The 21,947-nt window shown below is 38.4% G+C and overlaps 1 protein-coding gene across 1 annotated transcript; it reads right to left on the minus strand.

The window, feature by feature from the left end:
* Positions 1-16,806: 16,806 nt before the first annotated feature.
* Positions 16,807-21,847, minus strand: LOC113316985 (protein downstream neighbor of Son-like). The gene is made up of 15 exons (XM_026565142.1): positions 21,557-21,847; positions 21,184-21,364; positions 20,937-21,010; positions 20,695-20,830; positions 20,503-20,591; positions 20,241-20,400; positions 19,950-20,149; positions 19,612-19,826; positions 19,422-19,517; positions 18,785-18,906; positions 18,449-18,550; positions 17,998-18,104; positions 17,760-17,847; positions 17,416-17,612; positions 16,807-17,224 (listed from the first exon to the last, which is right to left on the minus strand). Exons 2-15 carry the CDS (start codon positions 21,310-21,312, stop codon positions 17,011-17,013), a joined length of 1,929 nt encoding a protein of 642 aa, XP_026420927.1. The 5' UTR covers positions 21,313-21,364; positions 21,557-21,847; the 3' UTR covers positions 16,807-17,010.
* Positions 21,848-21,947: the final 100 nt, after the last annotated feature.

The following is a 21,947-nucleotide window of genomic DNA, read 5'->3' on the forward strand; positions in this document are numbered from 1 at the left end:
TTTGGGGAAAATGCTTGTAAACCCTAATTGAATGTTTTGGGTATAAATAGAGATGAAGGGTGAATGTCAGAATCATCTCTGGACTAGCCAGTGAACATTGTAGTAGTTTTATTTCCAATTTCAAATTCAGTTATTTGAGTTCAGTAAAAATTTGAAGTTATGTGTCAATTATCTGTTAAGATGTATGATATTAGTAACATGTTAGTTATGAGCTAAGTTACATTAGCTAAGGTTTAGATGAAACCTTAGTACACAGTTAGGTGGTGGAATGTTAGGTTATAACTCATGTAAGTTGAACTGATTGAGGAATGGAGGAAATTAGTGTCCAACTTTGCTTGTGATTGATTGTGCTGTTAAAAGACAGTCAATGCTAGGAGTAAAACAGTTGAACTAGCTTATTATTCTTCCATTCCATCTATGTATGCCCTGGAACATAGGCAGGCTTGAACCTTCACCTAGCTCCATTAGGGATAGGGATTTAACCTAGAACTACACTATCTGGCTAGGTCACTAGGTGGATTCAGAACCTTAGTTTAGTCCACAAACTCACTTCACTGTCACTTGAAATTCTCTGTTTTTGGTTTTTGCCCAGCTACTTGTTTCTTCACTGTTTTGCTTAAATTGTGCAACTTAAACCTTGTTGTGCACTAGTTATAGTGCACTGTCCTCCTCTGCCTTGCACTGTTGTGCTTGAAATCACCCTGCAGTTTGCTTACTTTCCTGTTTTAGTTTGAACTCTTAGTTTCATGATAGGTTGTATTTAGTTACAATTTATCTCCCTTGCTCTTGGCTACTTGCCTTGGTTCGTAGCTTAGCTACCATCACTACACACCACATCCCTGTGGACTTCCCCTTACTCATCCCTTTACTATAACTTGGCTCTATATACTTGTAGGTTTTTTGTGCGCTTTCGTTTTCGCACCAAGTTTTTGGCGCCGCTGCCGGGGATGTGCGCTGAGTAGTGCTTGTCCCTGCTGCTGGCTACCTCCTTCTCTGGCTTCAGCCTTGCTTACCTACCTTGCCTGCCAACTCCCTTTTTAACCTGCTGTAACTTAAGCAGATACCTGTTCTGTGCTTTGCTGTTGCATCACCCTTGCTGCTGTGTGCTACTGCTGCTGTGCTGTGTAGCTGGTGCTGGTGCTGCTGCTGTCTGCTTCTAGCTGCTGCTGTTCTGCTTTGCTGCAAAGCTTTGCTGCTGCTTGTGCTACCAACCTCTACCTTCTTCTCCTGAGCCAGTGCTGCTATTCCAGCTTGGTGAGCTGAACCAAGGTGCTGTGGGCTGCAGTGAAGCTGAGTTAGATACAAGCCCAACTGGGTTGATGCAAAGAAAAGCTAAGGATGATCCAATCCCAACTGGGCTAGTGCAACAAAGGGAATAAAAGCCCAACTGGGCTTCCCTCCAAAACCAAGTAAGCCTAACCCATGAGTTAACCCAACTGGGCCTCATTAAAATTCATTTGGGCTTGTAATAATTTATTCAATTAATTTGGGCTTGTAATAATTTTTATTTGTTTTTTTCTTTTCTTTTTCTTTTATGGGCTTGTAATATTTTTTACTGTTGTTATTTTTCTTTCTTTTGTGGATGTGTGACAATTTATATTAAGCTTCAAATTCGTGTGCCAAAATTAACCCAAATTAGGCTTAGTTCAAACCCAACTCAACCAAAGTTCCCAAACCCAATTTTAACCAAAACCCATCTTAAAACCAAAATACCCATTTTTGAAAACCAAAAATTCCACTCCTTAAAACCAAATTCCACTTAACCCTTTCAAAACCAAATCTTCATAATCCTTATGGGCCCTGTTTTCTCCATTATCTGTGGGCTTGTTATTTCATGAGTGGGATATGATTGTAACCTTTAGAGACCAATCAAATAGACTAGTTAGAGTAAATCAAATAGACCCAATTGACATACCCACAACTTCTGAGGAAAACACACCGGACCAATCTGAAACAATGGGAGAACACCGTACCCTCAAGGATTATATGTACCCAACTAGAGCAAGTCAACCCTCTTGCATTGTCCTACCCGAGGCTAATGGCCACTATGAGCTGAAATCGAGCACAATACAAATGCTCCCTATTTTTAGAGGTGTTGAAAATGAAAACCCTTACCACCATGTGAGAGAATTCGAGGAAATTTGTGGAACTCTGCGTTTCACTCAAATGACCGGCGAAACCCTAAAGTTAAGGCTCTTTCCTTTCTCCCTGAAAGATAAGGCAAAAGCCTGGTTGTATGCTTTACAGCCACAATCCATCATGACATGGGATGACCTCACAAAGGTGTTTTTCAAAAAATTCTTCCCAAACCACAAGACTGCGACAATTCGTCAAAGTCTGAATAGCTTTGTGCAATTAAAGGGTGAGACCTTAGCTAGATACCTGGAGAGATTCAATGAATTATTGCTCCAATGTCCCCATCATGGTTTTGAAAAATGGAGACTTGTGCAAATTTTGTATGAGGGTCTAGATGTGTCCACCCGAACAACGGTTGAGTCGATGTGCAATGGTCTTTTCGTAGACAAAACTGCTGATGCGTCTTGGGACTTTTTAATTGAGGTAGCTGAGAAGACGCAACAGTGGGAATCCATTCGTGAACCCAGAAAGACTACACCTGTAGCTAAGGTTCTTAGGATTGAGTCAGATTTTGAGGGAAATGCAACGATGGCATCGTTAGTTAGGAGAATAGAAGAGTTAGAACTACATAAAAATGCAAAACCTTCCACCACTACTCTCCGAGAACATGTCGAAATGTCTGTATGTGCTGCTTGCCATGATCCCAACCATCAACTCAATAGTTGCCCAGATTTACTTGCAGTCCAGGAAGCTAGACTTGAGCAAGCACATGCGATGTTTCAAAAACCAGAGCATAACCCTTATTCACAGACCTACAATCCAGGATGGAGGAACCACCCCAACTTTTCATGGTCCAAAGGCCCCACTCAAGGAGGACCATATCAACCCACCCAAAGCTATCAAAACAATCAGGGATATCAATACCCTAGGAACCCTCAACAACAATCATATCCTCAACAAAATACCGACAAGAGATTATCCAACATAGAGGAGATTGTCCAGAGTCTGGTGCAAAGTCAGAAAAATCTAGATCAAAAGATGGGTCAAATGTGTGATTCAATAAGTGAGAGAGAAAAGGGTAAACTTCCTAGCCAACCCCAACAAAATCCAAAGAGGATATTTCAAGCAGGCACATCATCTTGCGAAGAAACCTCACCCGATCAAGTCCATTCCATCACCACTCTCCGAAGTGGTAAGATTGTTGAGAACAACGTAGGCATGCCACAAACAAGTGAATCCGAGCCAAACTTAGCACTGCCTACACCACCTAAGGAAACCTCCAGTTTAGATAAAGAGTCCGAGCACATTAGTGAAGCTGACAATCCCACTGCTAGGAATGTCCCTCTACCTCCTAATGCTCCTGTTGCTCCATATCCTCAGAGGTTAGTTCGCCAACAGATAAGCACCCACTACAATGAGATGTTAGAACTGTTCAAAAGAGTCAACATCAACATTCCTTTTCTTGAGGCAATTAAGCAAATCCCTGCATATGCCAAATTCCTCAAAGACTTTTGTACTCAAAAACGCAAGATTAATGTACACAAACGTGCTTTCTTAGCTGAACAAGTGAGTTCCATCATTTTGAACAAAACCCCACCTAAGTTTAGGGACCCAGGTTGTCCAACAATTTCTTGCACTATAGGAAACCACATGGTTGATAAAGCTTTATTAGATCTAGGTGCAAGTGTGAACCTCCTGCCATATTCTGTTTATGCGCAGTTAGGTTTTGGAGAGTTGAAGCCAACACCCATAACTCTCCAATTGGCGGACCGATCTGTCAAAATCCCTCGAGGTGTGATTGAGGATGTTTTGATTAAGGTTGATAAGTTCTACTTTCCTGTAGACTTTATTGTCTTAGATACTCAACCTGTACAAAACCCGGATAGCCACATTCCTGTCATTTTAGGGCGTCCTTTCCTGGCGACGTCTAATGCGATCATCAATTGCCGTAATGGAGTGTTGAAGCTGTCTTTTGGAAACATGACTGTAGAGCTGAATGTGTTTAATGTTAGTCAACAACATGTGAATCTTGATGATGAGGATGTACATGAGGTCAATATGATTGAGAGTTTGATACAAGACTCATTGACTAGCATGATGTCAGTCGAACCCTTGCAAGCATGTCTGGAATAAGTTGACTTGGAGTTGTATGATGATGAATACCTTGGTGAAGTCCAATCTTTGCTCGAATCTGTACCTCATATGGACATCACTGAATGGCAGACTAAAGTGGAACAACTCCCACTTTCTGAGAAGTCTGTCATATCTTCGGATGAGTCTCCTAAGGCCAAGCAGGAATTGAAACCTTTACCTGATACTTTGAAGTATGCTTTTCTAGGTCCTTCTGATACTTTACCTATTATCATTTCTTCCCAATTAAACATAGAACATGAAAACAAGATTTTAGAAGTACTGGAGGAGCAGAAAGAGGATGGACCATCTCAGATCTCAAAGGAATTAGTCCCACCATTTGCATGCACCACATTAACCTTGAAGAGAATGCCAAACCATCGAGGGAAATGCAAAGGAGACTTAATCCTAACATGAGAGAAGTTGTTAAGAGTGAGATCTTGAAGCTGCTTGATGCGGGTATCATATATCCGATTTCAGATAGTAGATGGGTTAGTCCCATTCAAGTTGTGCCTAAAAAGTCAGGCATTACTGTAGTTCGGAACGAAAAGAATGAGTTAGTCCCTTCACGTACAACCACAGGATGGCGAGTATGTATCGACTACAGGAAGTTGAACACAGTAACAAGAAAAGATCACTTCCCCCTTCCCTTCATAGACCAAATTCTAGAACGTGTGTCTGGACACAATCACTACTGTTTTCTAGATGGCTTTTCCGGTTATAACCAAATCCACATTGCACCGGAAGATCAGGAAAAAACTACATTCACGTGTCCATTTGGGACATTTGCTTTTAGACGTATGCCCTTCGGGCTGTGTAATGCACCTGCTACTTTTCAGCGTTGCATGATGAGCATTTTTCAGACATGATAGATAGTTTTCTCGAGATCTTTATGGATGATTTCTCTGTGTTTGGTTCTTCTTTTGACGAATGTTTGGACCATCTAGTCCTTGTCCTATCAAGATGTAAGCAAAAGAATCTGATTTTAAACTGGGAAAAATGCCACTTCATGGTGAACTCCGGCATAGTTCTAGGACACGTCGTATCGGAAAAAGGAATTGAAGTAGATAAAGCTAAAGTCGACCTCATTCAAAATTTACCCCAACCCCACTCTGTGAAGGGGATTCGATCATTTTTAGGTCACGCCGGATTCTACCGGCGATTCATCAAAAACTTTAGCCAAATCTCTCGCCCTTTGTGTAACCTACTTGCCAAAGATGTTGTCTTTAACTTTGATGCTGCGTGTGTGAAGGCGTGGGAAGAACTCAAGACTCTCCTTACCTCAGCTCCTATTGTCCAACCACCCAACTGGGAGCTACCGTTCGAGCTCATGTGTGATGCCTCTGATTATGCCGTTGGTGCTGTTTTAGGACAACGTGTTGATAGACTACCATGTGTGATATACTATGCTAGCAAAACCCTTAATGATGCCCAACTCAATTATTCAACTACCGAGAAGGAATTGCTTGCTGTCGTTTTCGCATTAGACAAGTTTAGATCTTATCTCATAGGATCTAAGATCATCATATACACTGACCATGCGGCTTTGAAGTACCTTCTTTCCAAGAAGGATGCTAAAGCTCGCCTTATTCGATGGATACTCTTATTACAGGAATTCGATCTCGAAATCCGTGATAAGAAAGGTTGTGAGAACGTAGTTGCTGATCATTTGTCTAGATTAACCATTGAGTCTATTGATGAGTCTATACTAATCAGAGAATCATTTCCTGATGAGCAATTGATGTCTGTGTCAGACCTTCCTTGGTTTGCCGACATTGTTAACTACCTTGCTGCAGGTAGAATGCCTTCACATTGGTCTAGACAAGACCGTTCTAAGTTCTTGGCTGAAGTTAAACATTTCCTTTGGGACGACCCATATTTGTTTAAGTACTGCCAGGACCAAATCATTCGGAGATGTGTCCCCAACAATGAACAGAGAGAAGTGATATCTTTCTGTCATAACCAAGCATGTGGAGGCCATTTCAGTGCCAAGAAAACCGCTGCAAAGATTCTGCAGTGTGGGTTCTATTCGCCATCATTGTTCAAAGACTGCCATGATCACTGTGTGGCTTGTGAACGCTGTCAAAATCTAGGAAGTATTTCGAGGAGAAACATTATGCCATTGAACCCTATTTTGATAGTGGAACTTTTTGATGTTTGGGGGATCGACTTCATGGGTCCATTCCCTATTTCTGACGGTAGGTTGTATATCCTAGTCGCAGTTGATTACGTTTCTAAGTGGGTAGAAGCCATCGCAACCAGAACAAACGACCACAAGGTGGTACTTTCATTTATAAAGGAAAACATATTTGCACGTTTTGGTACCCCTAGAGCTATCATCAGTGACGGCGGTTCACATTTCTGTAACAAGTACTTTGAGTCTTTAGTACGCAAGTATGGCATAACTCACAAGGTTGCAACTCCGTACCACCCTCAGACGAGTGGACAAGTAGAAGTGTCTAATATGGAAATCAAGCACATTCTAGAGAAGACGGTTAACCCGTCCCGGAAAGATTGGTCATTACGACTGAATGATGCTTTGTGGGCCTATAGAACAACTTATAAGACACCGATTGGCATGTCCCCCTATCGTCTAGTGTATGGAAAGACGTGCCATCTTCCTGTGGAATTAGAACATCGTGCTTACTGGGCAATCAAGAAGCTTAACTTCTCTCTGGACGAGGCTGGTATTCAAAGGAAACTCCAACTCAACGAGTTGGAAGAATTGAGAAATGAGGCTTATGACAGTGCCATGCTGTACAAGCAGAAGATGAAGATGTTTCATGACAAGCGGATTCTCCGCAAGTCATTCATGCCTGGTCAGAAAGTTTTGTTGTATAACTCCCGGTTGCATCTTTTTCCGGGAAAACTGCGTTCCAGATGGACGGGCCCATTCTTAGTACGCACAGTTTTCCCTCATGGGGCTGTGGAACTGGAAGATGTCGCCAACAGAAACATTTTCAAAGTCAACGGGCAGAGATTAAAGCCATTCCTTGAACCAATCCCACTCGACATTGAAACAACCAACCTGGAGGACCCCGTCTATGTGGACTAAGCTGATCCACCCTTGTACATAAATCAGGTTAAACATTCCATGCTCTTTCTTTTCTTGTGATTTTTGTTTCTTCATGTACAATTTTTCTTTCCTTTCTAAAACATTGAGGACACTGTTTATTTTAGGTTTGGGGGTAGATTTAGGAACCCTGATAACATGCTATAATAGGAAAACAAACCTCTTTCTTTTTGACATAATCCCGTCTAAACCAAATTTATCCCAAGAAACCAAACCCATTAAAACCAAAGAGTTTTATATAAAAAAAAAATTATTAAAAATTGAAAAAAAACATAAAAATGGAGCTCATTTACCTTGAAATGTTGACTCTTGTGCAAATATGTAATTATTAGGAGTCTTAGTCTAGATATTTAGGCAACCTGATTCTAGCACAATTCACATAGTGATAAGAAACTTGCACGCGCACGATCTACCAATACATGTATAGCCTCGATCTTCAAGGTGTTTGATAGGAAGTCACGATTGCCAATCACTTTAGAATACTGAACGAAACTTGACTAGCTTGTTCTTTGGTTGGTTGGGATAGAAGGTGGAGGTTACATTAAGAAAGACAACCATCGAATTTAACTGGGTGCATCAAAAAGGGCTACCTCTTGCAAAGTGTCATGTAATCTTTTGTTTCCTTTTGTATATGTATCAAAAGTGTTTCCTAGTTAAAAAAAAAAAAAAAAAAAAAAAAAAAAAGAAAAAAAAAAGAATGAAAAAAATGAAAAAATCAATCAAGTATTTATCAATTCCATCCTCTCTTGTTCCAAAAATAAAAGAGAGTAGTCAATATAAATAAGAGTCATGTAAAGAGTCATTTTGTTGTTTCATTGTAATAAGCAAGGAGGGTGTATGCCATTGATGTACAACGCGAGTAATTGTGAAACACCTCCTACTCATTCACAATTCTCGTAAAGTCCGGACAACTAGCTAGATTTCGACCTTGGTTCTTAGCCTGAGAAACTATCTCTTGGTGATTAGTAGTCATAACATCCGATCTTTCTTTACACATGTGTAGATACACTTTACACTCTTATCACATGTCTTTATTTATTATCAGTGCTAGGATTGTGCCTTGGATAGCTAGATTGACATCTCCATTTTGCTGTGAGCTTAAACTGACTTGCACATGTCACATTTGATGGAATCTGAGCTTATATTTTGTCCTAGAACTTTGTAGGTACGTTCTAAGCAAACCTTCACGAGACTTCAACTCGTCCACTAGGTACACTTAGTGGTTTAAAAGGCTTATTGCATTCGCTAAATGCAATCGAGAGACCAGCGACAGTGGTATAGGTAGGATTTCCTTAGTTTTGTTTTACTTGAGGACAAGTAAAATTCAGGTTTGGGGGTATTTGATGAGTGCTAAAAAGTGCATATTTCTATATATTTTTATTGGCATTTAACTCATCCTTTGTGCATTAAATTATATATTTTACCCCATATTCTGTATTTTCCTTGTTTTCAAGATTAAATATTTTTATTAATTAATTTTGCATTTTTAGGTAATAAATAAAGTTGGATGAATTGCGGAGCGGAAAAGAGCAGAAAAGTAGTGAAAGGCCGGGAGGAATTACGCAAATATCTCAACCCAAGCCCGCCTCGGTTCTCAGCCGTCAGATCGAAGCATTTCAGCATCCTACGGTCACTCCATTATCGCACATCAAACTCCGAAGTCCTCGCTTCACATCGCAGCGCCCATCTCAATCTTGAGCCGTCCTTTTTGCTGCATTTCCTCATCCTACGGTCTCTCCAATATCTTCCCATCTCACAGTTGGATCCACCTACCATCTTCACATCCGACGCGTTTCCTCGCAAATCATCACCCCTTGCCACACCCGCTCAACACCCTAACTTCCAAACCCATCGACCTCAAGCCAAACACTCCCTTCTCCCCAAACTGTCGACCTCTTCTTCCCTTCCCCAAACTTCCTCTTTTCCATCACCTGCAACTCCTTCACCATCATGCCCCGACATTACCAGACCTCGAGCTCCATCACCACCTTCTTCCCCGACCATCACAGAAACACATCAACCCTAGATGCTACAAACAAGAAAGGCAGAGCTAGAGTTCAGTTACAGTGGAGAGAAGACCAACTTGGAGCGTTGTTCGAGTTGACAGGAGCAAGTGGAAGCATGGGTCAGCGCTCAATTGCAGAGGAGACAACGAATTCATAGGGTACGGTGAGTTTTCCCCAATTTCCCAAAAACCCTAATTTTATCAAATTTGGGGAAAATGCTTGTAAACCCTAATTGAATGTTTTGGGTATAAATAGAGATGAAGGGTGAATGTCAGAATCATCTCTGGACTATCCAGTGAACATTGTAGTAGTTTTATTTCCAATTTCAAATTCAGTTATTTGAGTTCAGTAAAAATTTGAAGTTATGTGTCAATTATCTGTTAAGATGTATGATATTAGTAACATGTTAGTTATGAGCTAAGTTACATTAGCTAAGGTTTAGATGAAACCTTAGTACACAGTTAGGTGGTGGAATGTTAGGTTATAACTTATGTAAGTTGAACTGATTGAGGAATGGAGGAAATTAGTGTCCAACTTTGCTTGTGATTGATTGTGCTGTTAAAAGACAGTCAATGCTAGGAGTAAAACAGTTGAACTAGCTTATTATTCTTCCATTCCATCTATGTATGCCCTGGAACATAGGCAGGCTTGAACCTTCACCTAGCTCCATTAGGGATAGGGATTTAACCTAGAACTACACTATCTGGCTAGGTCACTAGGTGGATTCAGAACCTTAGTTTAGTCCACAAACTCACTTCACTGTCACTTGAAATTCTCTGTTTTTGGTTTTTGCCCAGCTACTTGTTTCTTCACTGTTTTGCTTAAATTGTGCAACTTAAACCTTGCTGTGCACTAGTTATAGTGCACTGTCCTCCTCTGCCTTGCACTGTTGTGCTTGAAATCACCCTGCAATTTGCTTACTTCCTGTTTTAGTTTGAACTCTTAGTTTCATGATAGGTTGAATTTAGTTACAATTTATCTCCCTTGCTCTTGGCTACTTGCCTTGGTTCGTAGCTTAGATACCATCACTACACACCACATCCCTGTGGACTTCCCCTTACTCATCCCTTTACTATAACTTGGCCCTATATACTTGTAGGTTTTGTGTGCGCTTTCGTTTTCACACCAAGTACAATCGTAACGATTGGCTTAAGATTAATATCTCCGATAGGAAAGATATAAAAGTAGTCACAAACATCTTTGTCTCATCGTTTTTGATTCCACAATATCTTCTTTCGCCGCGTCGATTAAGATTATTGTGAGGTGATTGATAATACTAGGTTGTTCTTCGGGAATATAAGTCTGGTTTATCAATTGGTTCCTTTGCACCTTGATTTATCAAAAGACGTAACAAAAAATTGTAGGTATTTTTGTGGGAGACAGATTTATCTATTATCGTAGACTTTTCTGTGTGATACAGATTTTTTTATTAAAGTCTTCGACTTTGGGTCGTAGCAACTCTTAGTTGTGGGTGAGATCAGCTAAGGGAATCAAGTGCGTAGTATCCTGCTGGGATCAGAGACGTAAGGAGCACAATTGTACCTCAGATCAGTGTGAGATTGATTTGGGTTCAACTACAGTCCAGACCGAAGTTAGTTTGTAGTAGGCTAGTGTCTGTAGCGGCTTAATACAGTGTGTGTTCAATCTGGACTGGGTCCCGGGGTTTTTCTGCATTTGCGGTTTCCTCGTTAACAAAATTCTGGTGTCTGTGTTATTTCTTTTTCGCATTATATTTTGTTATATAATTGAAATATCACAGGTTGTGCGTTACGATCAATCAATTAGAATGTCCAACCTTTGGTTGCTGATTTACATTGATTGACACTTGAACATTGGTCTTTGGTACCGTTCAAGTTATTTCACATAATAATCAGGCTCACAGATTTCTATCTGTTCGATTTGCTGATTACATTGTGAAATAGAGATATTAGAACTCTTTGATATACTTTATTAAGATTGAGTCTAGTTGATTCTCTTGAAAGTATATTGGAGTTTGTCCATACAAATTGCTAATCGAAATATTGAGTGAGGTTGTTGTACCACCGCTTTTTCACTCTCCATTGATTGATTTTGGATGCTTCGAATATTTTTTGTTCATATATCCTGGAAATACTTAAATCATATTATTCCCCTTATTCCTCAATTTATAATTTATCTTTTTCTTTTCCAAAAGTATTTTTTCATTTTCTTTTAATTCTGGCTTATTTTGTTCACTATTCTTCTACCATGGATTTCATTGTCGTTGCTCCATCTTTATCTCGAGCTACTCATAATTTTATCAAGATATTTTTTTTTGTCTGTTTGAATATATCGATGACTTGTTCTGACTATTTATATGTTGTTCTGATTGATGTTTGGTGGTACTTCCTTCCCTTTTTTTTGTAGATGTGGAATATTATGTTGTCGACATCATTTTTTGTTTCAGTCTTGTTGGTGGCGAACATGTTTATCCAAATGTATATGGTGATTTTTCGATCAATGGAAAAATGGTTATTTTATAACCACGGGAAAAATAGCCATTTTGAAAATTATCTAACTTAGCTCAAGATCAATTACCCAGCCAAGGAAATAATTGAACCTTATGAGTGTGGTTCAATTTCGAAGACAAATGAAGAAATATAAGTTCAAGATGGGTGTTGAGCTCTGCTACCCTTGTTGAGCACTAATATGCCTGATGAGCCTTGCTTCCCCTGTTGAGCCCTTGCATATCCTGTTGAGGCTTGCCACCCTGCTAAGCCCTTCTACCCTTACGAAGCTTCGTTTCCTTAGTAAGCCCCACTATACCTTGCCGAGCCTCATTAACATGCTGAGTCTCTTTACACGAATCCTTATGGATAGTTATACAACCACCACGTTCATTAAATTAAGCTCGAGGCTTTACATCCATACATACGTCCGAAGCCAGAACATTAAGTTCATGATATCTGAGATTTATTCGAACTTTTCAAGAGTGTTCCTGGCTATTTTACCCTCAAAGCTCATCAACTTGACTAGGAGGACCTTTACAGGGATTTAGGGTTTATGCTTTCTTCTATGATAAATATCCAGTCTTCTTCCAGTCATAGACGAAAGCTGTATTGTTCCGTCATAGAATAACGACGTTGCATTCGCTCTTCGCTCGATGGACGTACTAGGTTGATGCTCGACCCTTCCTTGCTCTTATAATTGGACAAGAGATTGTCAGGCTCCTCTAACTGGACAAGCAACATCATACCTTATCTTCTCTACATATTCAGTCATGTCTCTGCTCATCTAATTAATAGACGGCAATCCTAGGTTAATGCTTGACCTCTATTAGGTCATAACCTCTCTACAAAGTCGGCCTTATCTTTCTTTTATCTAAAAAAACTATTATAGCAAGGTCATGCATGACCTTAACCAAGCTTGTGCTCTCCTCATGACACACACGGTTATAACAAGCCTCTTTAATTAAGATCTCCACATGACTTAGGCTTTCTCGGAGAATACTACCATGTCATGCGACATATCATACATAAAAGTTAATTACGTCGTACATGGGGGGGTGGGGGGTAAACTCATAGTTTTTTCCTTAAGGTCTACGACGTGTGTGAGTATCATCCTACTCACAAATGGGATGATCGGTCACCAGAGATCAGATTTACATGATAAAATCAACCCTTGATATATTCTTAGTTATTCCTGAGGTTAAGGAGGAGGTGCTTATATTCCTCATCCATATCTCGCCGACTAGATATTAAAGTTTTTCAAAGGTATAAATAAACCGACCAGCTCTCGGTCATTCTTAACACATCAACAATATCAGAATAATAGTTCTCTGCAACCTCTCTCTCTCTTATAGCTTCTTCATCTGCAATATCAGTAACCAAGAACTCTAGTTTTACCTCTCTTATATTTCCTCCCTACAAAAAATCTTATCTCTTCATTTGTGATTGAAGAAAACCGTGAACGACCATTATCTTAGTTTAGACAATGTCTGTTCATATCAACCTTCCGCACTTATACCATATATTTTAACTCTTTAAACCTAACCATTTTTCATCATCTACACCGTAACATATGTGAGTCCTCAATTTTTCCCACCATGGGAAACTTCCTTCCTATCTATCTTAGATTATGATGTTCAGATCTCTGTTAATGACTTTTGTTTTTACGTCTTTTGTTTTTCTTCATTTGTTGGCATATGTTGTTTCTCGTTTCTCGCAGGCTGGGCTGGATAACAATCGTTCTTGTTTAGCCAAGGAGGTTTCCAAGATTAACAAGAAGCTTAAGTCTTTGGAAATCGCGCTTAATGTTTTATAGTCCCTCAAGATCCATTGCATGACCGCATGGGCTGCTGCGAAGGCATCTGTCGCGGACCTTCGGGCTGTCATTTTTGAGCTTCATGGTGTTATTGCCTTTATGTCTCGTCGTGTGTTGAACGTTGCTCGTGGCACCTTTGTAGAGCAATATATTGAGTTCTCAAAGTTTATGAACCGTACCATTAGATGAGTATTCCTTGAAGTATAATGACAATTTTATGATTAAATTATTGATACATTCAAATGATTGTTTAGTTTCCTTATATTATCATCATCATACACGTTAACTGATTATTCATTCCTAGATCATCGTGACATCATTCCAGTAATATACTCATGTTTTGTATAATGATCCATGGCTCGTAAGTTTTTCTTTTTATTTTCTTTTCATGCTTGCATTTACTTTACGCTAAAACAGGAATAATATTGTTAACGACGAACTTAGTAATTCTAATTTTTATATCGTTACCCATTTTACTCGGGGGAGCTTGCAATGGATGGCTCTGTTGCCCATATTTCCCTTTTCCAGTTTCCTTATATTGAAGGTGTCATGACTCATAAACCACAATGAACGGTTCTGGAGTTATGAAGGAAAAAATCATGACCAAAGAAATTTTAGTTAAAAATCCTCATCTTATGAAATTTTTTATTATTTTGATCTGGAATTTGGATGCTTGAACTCATAACAATAATGGCATAAGGCTCTTTGTTCATGAAATAAAGAACTATCTATTCCAGATGTAAAAAAAAATAGTTTAAAAGCGATAATGTGCTTTTGCTTCTTCCTTTATCTTAAATGAAAAATTATCCTTGGCAACATGATTCAATCTTTATCATATCTTTGAATTTTAATCCTCACTAAGCTACTTTTTAGACCATCAAATACGTTTCATAGCACAGAGACACTTATTGTTTTGTATTTTATTTTTGCTGATTTTCTTAATTAATTTTCAATTTTTTGGGGTTGTTCTTAAATTTGTGTTAGAATCATACCGATAAACAGAACAACATAAGATGTATTAAAATAACTAGAAAAAAAGATGAAGTGGTGGAAGACAAAGTTACTTGTTCTATAAGTTGTCCTTTAAAAAAAATGGGACATATTAAAATAATAATAATAAAAAAAATATCCAAGATTTGATAAACAGATCCCCAAAATATCGAAAATATATCGCTTGATCAAACCTCAAAAGTGTAATGCTAATGGCCAACAAAGCACTTATGTTCAAGATACAACTGCCTGATGTAACATATGCATATCACATCATATATTACCTATTCAAATATTTTGGCAGCAAGATGAAAAGAAATGTAAACACATATTTCACATTGTAAGAAGAAGCAAGAAAATCGAGAAGAGATCAAGAAACGAGAAAATCGAGAAGAGAGCATAGGATAATATTCTAGTTGTAAGGTAAATAGAAAGGGAATTCAACTTGGGTTTTATAAGCAAAGGAAATAAGTGTGAATTTTTACATGTGGGTCATATACTCCCCCGTAAGACAAAACGGTAAGAAAATAAAGTATTGATTAATATTTTATTTTAAAAAAATCAAAAAAGGTTTGTCCAAAAAACAAGATCTAGTATACTCCCAAGACCGCACAACAATTTGTATGCTTCCGTGCAGAGCATCACATTTATATGAAAGAGTGTTTATCACGTTGGTAATTGCTAAGTCATCTTCTTCGTATAAGGGTATCGTTTAAAACCTTGGATTGCTAGAATTTTAATAGTAAGGAAAACTATTTTAGTGATCTCAATTTAGAGTCCCACCAAGACCACAAAGTACTGCATCAAAAATCTATTCTCGACATCTCGTAGTTAAGGTGATTTGTTTGGTTGTTTTCGTCCGGCCTTCATTTTTAATGAATTTTTGACTGCTCCGTGAGAGCATTTGTATAAATCGATCCTTAGCTATTGTTTTTACACGCTTCAAAAAGAAAAAGAAATCTTTTTTACTGTTTTTACATCTACATGGAATATGGCTTGCAGGGTCTAAATCTGTAGGGGTCTCATTTTACTTCAGGAGTGTAGTAATCCAGTGGTGACTGGTGAGACATATTTTTTCTTATATGAATTTTAATACACCACAAACAAAATAGCATCCCATTAGTCATTGGCAGATATCAGAACTCGTTTTTGGTTGCAAAACTAACAATATCTGAACTGATTAAAATGGGTGAAAAGCGAAATAGTTTCCGACAAACACCGTATTTTGGCGTTTTGATTATTGGCTTAAATGCATTAATAAGAACTATTATTTTAATATATTCTTAGTTGTTCTTACATTAGTTGAGTCATGAAACGATTGTTGCAAACATACTTGTAGCAGTATTTGTGAATAATCTTGATACATGAAATCTGCAATTTCAACTATACACTCACCCGTATAAATATATAATGGTGAAGAGGGGAATGATTCTACCATGGATTGAGGGAAAATGCTTTTAATCCCCCAACAATCCTCCCCACAACCTTCCCCACACTCACATAACAAGTAATAGTGGCCCCCTACTATTTTCTGGGATGGGCACAAAGCAAAATATAAAGTGTAGATGATATCATCATCCCTTTCATACCGGACATCCCGATAAATTAATCATTAAACTTTATTCATATTTAAAATGCTTTTCTTAATTTACTTTAATAACATTTATAGGCGTTGCAACATCAAGAACATAAAAATAGTTGATGCATTAGCGAAGTCCCTTGGTGGTTTACATCCTGTTTGTTTTCTCCTGACTCACCTGATTCGTCTGGATCTAACTGAAATCATCTAACTTATCTGGATCTGACTCAATAAGTTTGTTTTTTGAGTCAGATCCGACTCATCTAACTCAAAAATATGAGTCAGTGGTCTGTTTCCATGAGTCAGGGGTATTTTATTACCCGACTCAAATGGGTCTGAGACATGGGTTAAGTCTGACTCAATTGACGAGTCAAGTCTGACTCAATTGACGAGTCAAATCTGACTCAAAAAATAAAAAAAAAGAACAGTCTGACATCTGAATCGGACCGAGTCAGATCCAGACCCGAGTCAGTAAAAAACAAACAAGCAATTTTAGCCGACTGGGTGCTGATTCCTCCTATTATACAAGTACTTCAAAATGAATATCTGAACATATAACAAACATCACCAACCCTAATTAAGAATTTACACTCTTAATATTTGTTGATTCAGTCACACCCAAAGTACAAACACCAACACAGGTAGGGTTCAGTCACTTCAGTCATCAATGGCATCAAATTCCTTCAGCGAAGTAATTTTATGCAGAAAAGGACATGGGAAAAATTGTACAGTACAAATATTTTATATGATCAAGTAAATATGCAAAATTACATATAAAAACAGAGAAAAATTATTAAGTGCAAGGGAAGCCAAAAGACATAATGTTTGTGGCGTTCTCTGTTGCCTTTTAAGGCAAGATAATAACAAGAGAATAGTCATACAGGTGAGAGAGCAGCAGTGTAAGATCCATTGGAGTACTTGAGACCACTTAATGTAGCAGAGCGCAAATAAGGGACTATTACGGCTTCAGAAACACCAAATGGACAATCAATTTTAGGTAGGTCCGATTCATTTGGTTCAATGTCGCAATTACTGGAAACCGAATCAAATGCCACATTCAAGCCAACTGCAGCAGGTTCATCCGTAAAGCTGCAATGAAACATTAAAAGCCACTGCCATAAGGAATAATTCAATTTTGCAATACAATGTAATCAGAAGAAGCAGGGAACCTGAATTTCGGATACACCGGTAGTGTGTATCATGGTCAAGTTCTTTGACGAATTAGGTCTCATGCTTGAAAGAACTACAGATAGATGGAAGCTTATTATTCTGTATTTTACCTTGCCCCAAAGCTCCTCCCATCTGCGCCCATAGATGCACATAACCCACTGATAGTCCATGGAGGAATAATCGTATCCTTTATCTCAATACTATAACAGACTCCAGCGACTGAGCCTTCAGCGGTAACATCTTCCAAAGAGGATCCACTTAGACAGGAAACAACTGCATCGACTGTCTTCAGTTCCCTGCATTTCACCTAAAAAAGGAGACCACGACAACACCAAAAGGAGTACTGAATACATGAAAGAAGTGACATAAAGTTAATGTTTTCTCTAACGCATCAGCTATTAATCAAATTCCACATGAACTGCATCCAGTGAAGTAATTTGTACAGACTACCAACCTCTGGAGCAAAAAGAGAAGCACTTTGGAAAGGCACTGGTGAATAAAGTACAGGAACATCAACACCATTCAAAGAAATCAAGAAGGACCTGACAGCACCAATGAACAACAAACTTAAATGTTGATGCTTATTTTAATTGCCACAAATACGAGAAACGTCAGGACAGGCTTGTGGTAATGATATAATAATAAATAAGGAAGCTTCAGAACTGCAACATAACTGTGTTGTGTGATATTACCTATAGTTTAACAGAAACTCGTATAATCCATGTACGTCCTTTTCAGAAAATGCAAGCAGAGATTGAGAGTTATTGTCTACGCCAGACATGGAGTTCAGATGGCGGGTCTGCACTACATAGTGAGATGTCAGAAAGCTATATTAGATGGAATAGATTGAAGAAGCATTCTTTCACCAAAGAGATTTTGTGAACAAACATTTGATCTAAGCAGATGATCTAACCATCTAATCCACCACATGCTCGAAATATGGAATGGATGGTAGAACCTTTAGCTATCTAGATCATGTGAAGGTCAACAAGCAAAATCTTGATGGGAACCACAAAAATATTATCGCCAACTCAATCTGGCAGATGCGGAAGAGAGGCCTTCTACCAGTCCACTTGCCCAGACATGAGTAGTAACCATAAGGAAAACACACAGATAGTAAAGGTAAGAAGCCCAGAGTAAGACCTGTCCAACGTTATGTTTTCCAATCTCCGAGAGTTCAACAAGATCTTCCATTGTAGCCTGCTCTACTTCAGAAAGGCAAAGAGGCATGGAGAAAGAGATATCCTAGTAAGATAAAAGAAAACAAGCAAAGAACATTAATTATCAGTAGAAGCATCAAAGAAGTGAAAATATAGCATAACGTCTGTTGCATAATACAAAAACTGCATACAACAGCATCAAGTAAGCTTTTAATTCAAGGTGAGTTCAATGAATATAATTTACTTAACAAGCACTACCGTGGAGAAAACACCCGGAAAAGAGAAACAATTAGAAAGAGTATAACGTAACACTACTTACATGCTCTTTTAACAACGACCGTAAGCCTGTAGTGGACCGAGACATAAACGCATTGCAGGAGCGTTCTGTTTTCCCTTGGATGTGGCCAGCAGTGAACATCACCACAAACTGTGAAGTGAACACTTAGAAGTTGAAAAAAGACATCCAGATGTCAGTGACTAAGTTTTATATGCAGGACATATTAAATGTGAATGAGAATGAAAGCAGTAAATTTGTGAATTTTAAAATTCACTGATGCGGACACATTATTCTGAGAAGAATTAGAAGAAAAAAATTTGACTCCAAATCACCAAGTCCGACAACCAAAATTTATGGACTGTTTCTTGATTAAGGATACGCCAGTTTGACGTAAGTCTCCAATACAAAGTGCAAGAAAGATACACTCCCTTGCACCTACAAGTTGATACTTCTTAGTCATGGTGCATCTAGAATCTAGCCAATTCTTACATAAAAGGGGTTGTTCTGTTAAAGCAAGTAAAGCCATTTCAAACTAGACATCCAATAATTCCGGTTGGACAACACAAAATATATTTGCTACTGGAGTCTGAAGAAGAATCTGTAGTAGAGACTCCGAAAAGAATGTGCTGATAATGTGCTGCAATGTACTTTATCTAATTGCAGAAGATCAAACAATTACCATAGAAAATGTTGCACAAGCTCTTTCGTAGCATGTAATAGAGACTCCGAAAAGAATCCTCCCAAGCCATTTGTCGCTTTGATAAGAAATCGAGTTCTGCCAATGCAAACATCATTCAATTTATAAAGATTACTCATAGTTATGGGCTTCTTGAATCTAAGCCCATCAATAGAAAATTTAGCAGGCAAACCTCCACGTGAAGACGTCAAGTTCAAGGCTGATATGACAGAAGGTGGAAGCGAAGATTGAGGAAACACCCAAGAATGTAAGGCTTTGGAAAACAACACTTCAGCCGCAGTAGTGGATCCTGATGTGTTGCAATGACTCTGATTCCCAGAAGATCCAATTTGAGGCATGAACTGGGTAATACCGTAAAAAGTACTATTTGTAATTAACCTGTGACACCTACAAGATACATGCAAAATGATGGTGTTAGCTAATGAACTTAACAAGCCGAAACGGGCATATAACATTGGCCAGATTCATGGAACAAAAGCACGAGAGATTAGGGAGCTTTACCATACTCACCAGTTCACAGAAGACGAAGAGACCAAGCGCAAGCTAGATTTCAGTGTGAGATCAATAGGGGTTTTATGACCAGAAATCTGGAAGTTCGAACGAAATCTTCCTGAATTTGCAACCTGAATGTTGTTAAGTTGATCCAAAGACTCGGAAAGAGATTTTGATGTTGTTGGAGCATCACGACCTAGTCCTTTTAGCACTGAATTCTATTTAAATCATTAATTAGATCATATTATTAAATGGAGATGGAGATACTCCTTACATCATTGTAATATAAATATAATCACCTTCACTTACCATGTCGAGAGTAAGTTGACCACATGAATTCTCATTGCCCTTCGAAAGCACAGCAACATTCAGGAACGTGTTCTGGCTGCATTTATCAGTTGTGTGTCTGCTTTGGCCCTTGATTTTATTGTCTTTGGAAGTTGGCGCTGAAGCCACTGAATCATTGGGACTAAAAAAGTTGGAGAAAACAAATCAGTACATAAAAGAAAATCTAATTGTCTATCAGTACAAAACAATCCTTAAAAAAATATAAATAGGTAAGTAAGTTTACCATGAAACTTGAGGTAGACTCTTATCATCCAAATCAGACCTAAATGGGGGACTTTTCGAATTGTTATTCTGCCCACGTGAATAATTATCCTGCTTGTAACAAAAATGGTCCCGTTTATATACTCTTCAAGAGAATCTAAGAGTTGAAACATGAAACTCTACGCTATAAATCTGGTCAAGGAAAGTTAGCAACCTTAACATTTCCAGTATGCTTTCTTGTGATGTTAGATTTTCTAGCAGGGTACACTTCATCCAAGCGCGTATCCACATATTTTGTGTTTCTAAGTGCTTCCAAATTCTTAACGCCATGAACCGTCCCACTGGAGCTCCTACCCAAGAAGCAACAATGAAAGCACTCAAACCAAATGTAAAATTAATAAACAAGTATGGTAGAATTCAATACACATGAAGAATATGGAATGAGTAAATACTTACTTCTCTGTTCCAACAAAATGACCATCCGACCCATTTCCAACCTCCATACTACATTTTCGCTTCAATTGCTCGCTCTACCAAAAAATTAGACCCCCCAAATAAAAAACTTTACAACTGAACAGGTTACTATGAGTAAATGCAAAAGAAAAATCATAATCATAGCACCCAATATAATCATAAACACTAAGATACCAATTCTTGAAAACGGTAAACCTAAAATCGAGAATAAGAAGGGTTAGAAACTTACCCTAAGTTCTGATGGTGTTTTCCTTTTAATCGGAGCAGATCCAGCTTGAAGTTTGGAAGCATCTCCTCCTCCAACTCCAAAAGGATGAGTATTTGAGGTCAAGGAACCAGGCATAGCCACCTTTGCCATCCTCACTCACTATTCTAAATTCACATTAACCCTCAATCTCTTCTTCTTCTTCCTGTTCAGTCAAAGATTTCTCAGTAGCAAAAAAAAAAAAGACCAACATTTTTTGACTCCGAAATTCCGGAACCTAGTGAAACCCTAGCGAAAAGAAACTTCACCAACTATCATTAGGTTACGCCAACATCGATTTCTCGAATAAGTATAAATATTGCATAGATGTATAAAATATAAGAAACCAGAAAAATACCTAAAGAAAGATTGAAGATCTATTATTGAAGCAAACCCTAAGAGAAATCCCTTTAAATCGCTGTAAAAACCCAGACTTGATTTGCCCCTATAGAAAAGCGATTGGGCTTCTGTGAAGGGCAAGAAAGAGAGAGAATGGGTTTTTTGTGGAGTTTAAATGCGGGAAACTAATAAGTTAAATTAGATTTTGGTTCTCCAAAATTTCGATTTCAAGTGTAACTTGAGTTTTCCCTCCTTTCTTGATGCCGTTAGTTTATACTACTAGTTAACGACCGTTAGGTAGCAGTACCATTGAAATAACAACAAAGTTTTCGGGTGGTAGTGCATTGAAATAACAACAAAATAAGATTTCATTCATTTTTAACTCCTTTAAAATTCTAAGCTCCCTAAAC

This window comes from Papaver somniferum, chromosome 10 (assembly GCF_003573695.1).
Source record: "Papaver somniferum cultivar HN1 chromosome 10, ASM357369v1, whole genome shotgun sequence".
NCBI lineage: Eukaryota > Viridiplantae > Streptophyta > Magnoliopsida > Ranunculales > Papaveraceae > Papaver > Papaver somniferum.

What these genes read in the sequence shown, in the direction of transcription:
- LOC113316985 (XM_026565142.1), bottom strand. Translation starts at nt 21,312, where the DNA reads ATGGCAAAGGTGGCTATGCCTGGTTCCTTGACCTCAAATACTCATCCT. An exon ending in AGCATACTGGAAATGTTAAG is followed by an intron (nt 20,592 to 20,694) that starts GTTGCTAACTTT and finishes TGTTACAAGCAG; the next exon opens with GATAATTATTCACGTGGGCA. An exon ending in GGGAGGAGCTTTGGGGCAAG is followed by an intron (nt 17,225 to 17,415) that starts GTAAAATACAGA and finishes GTTTCATTGCAG; the next exon opens with CTTTACGGATGAACCTGCTG.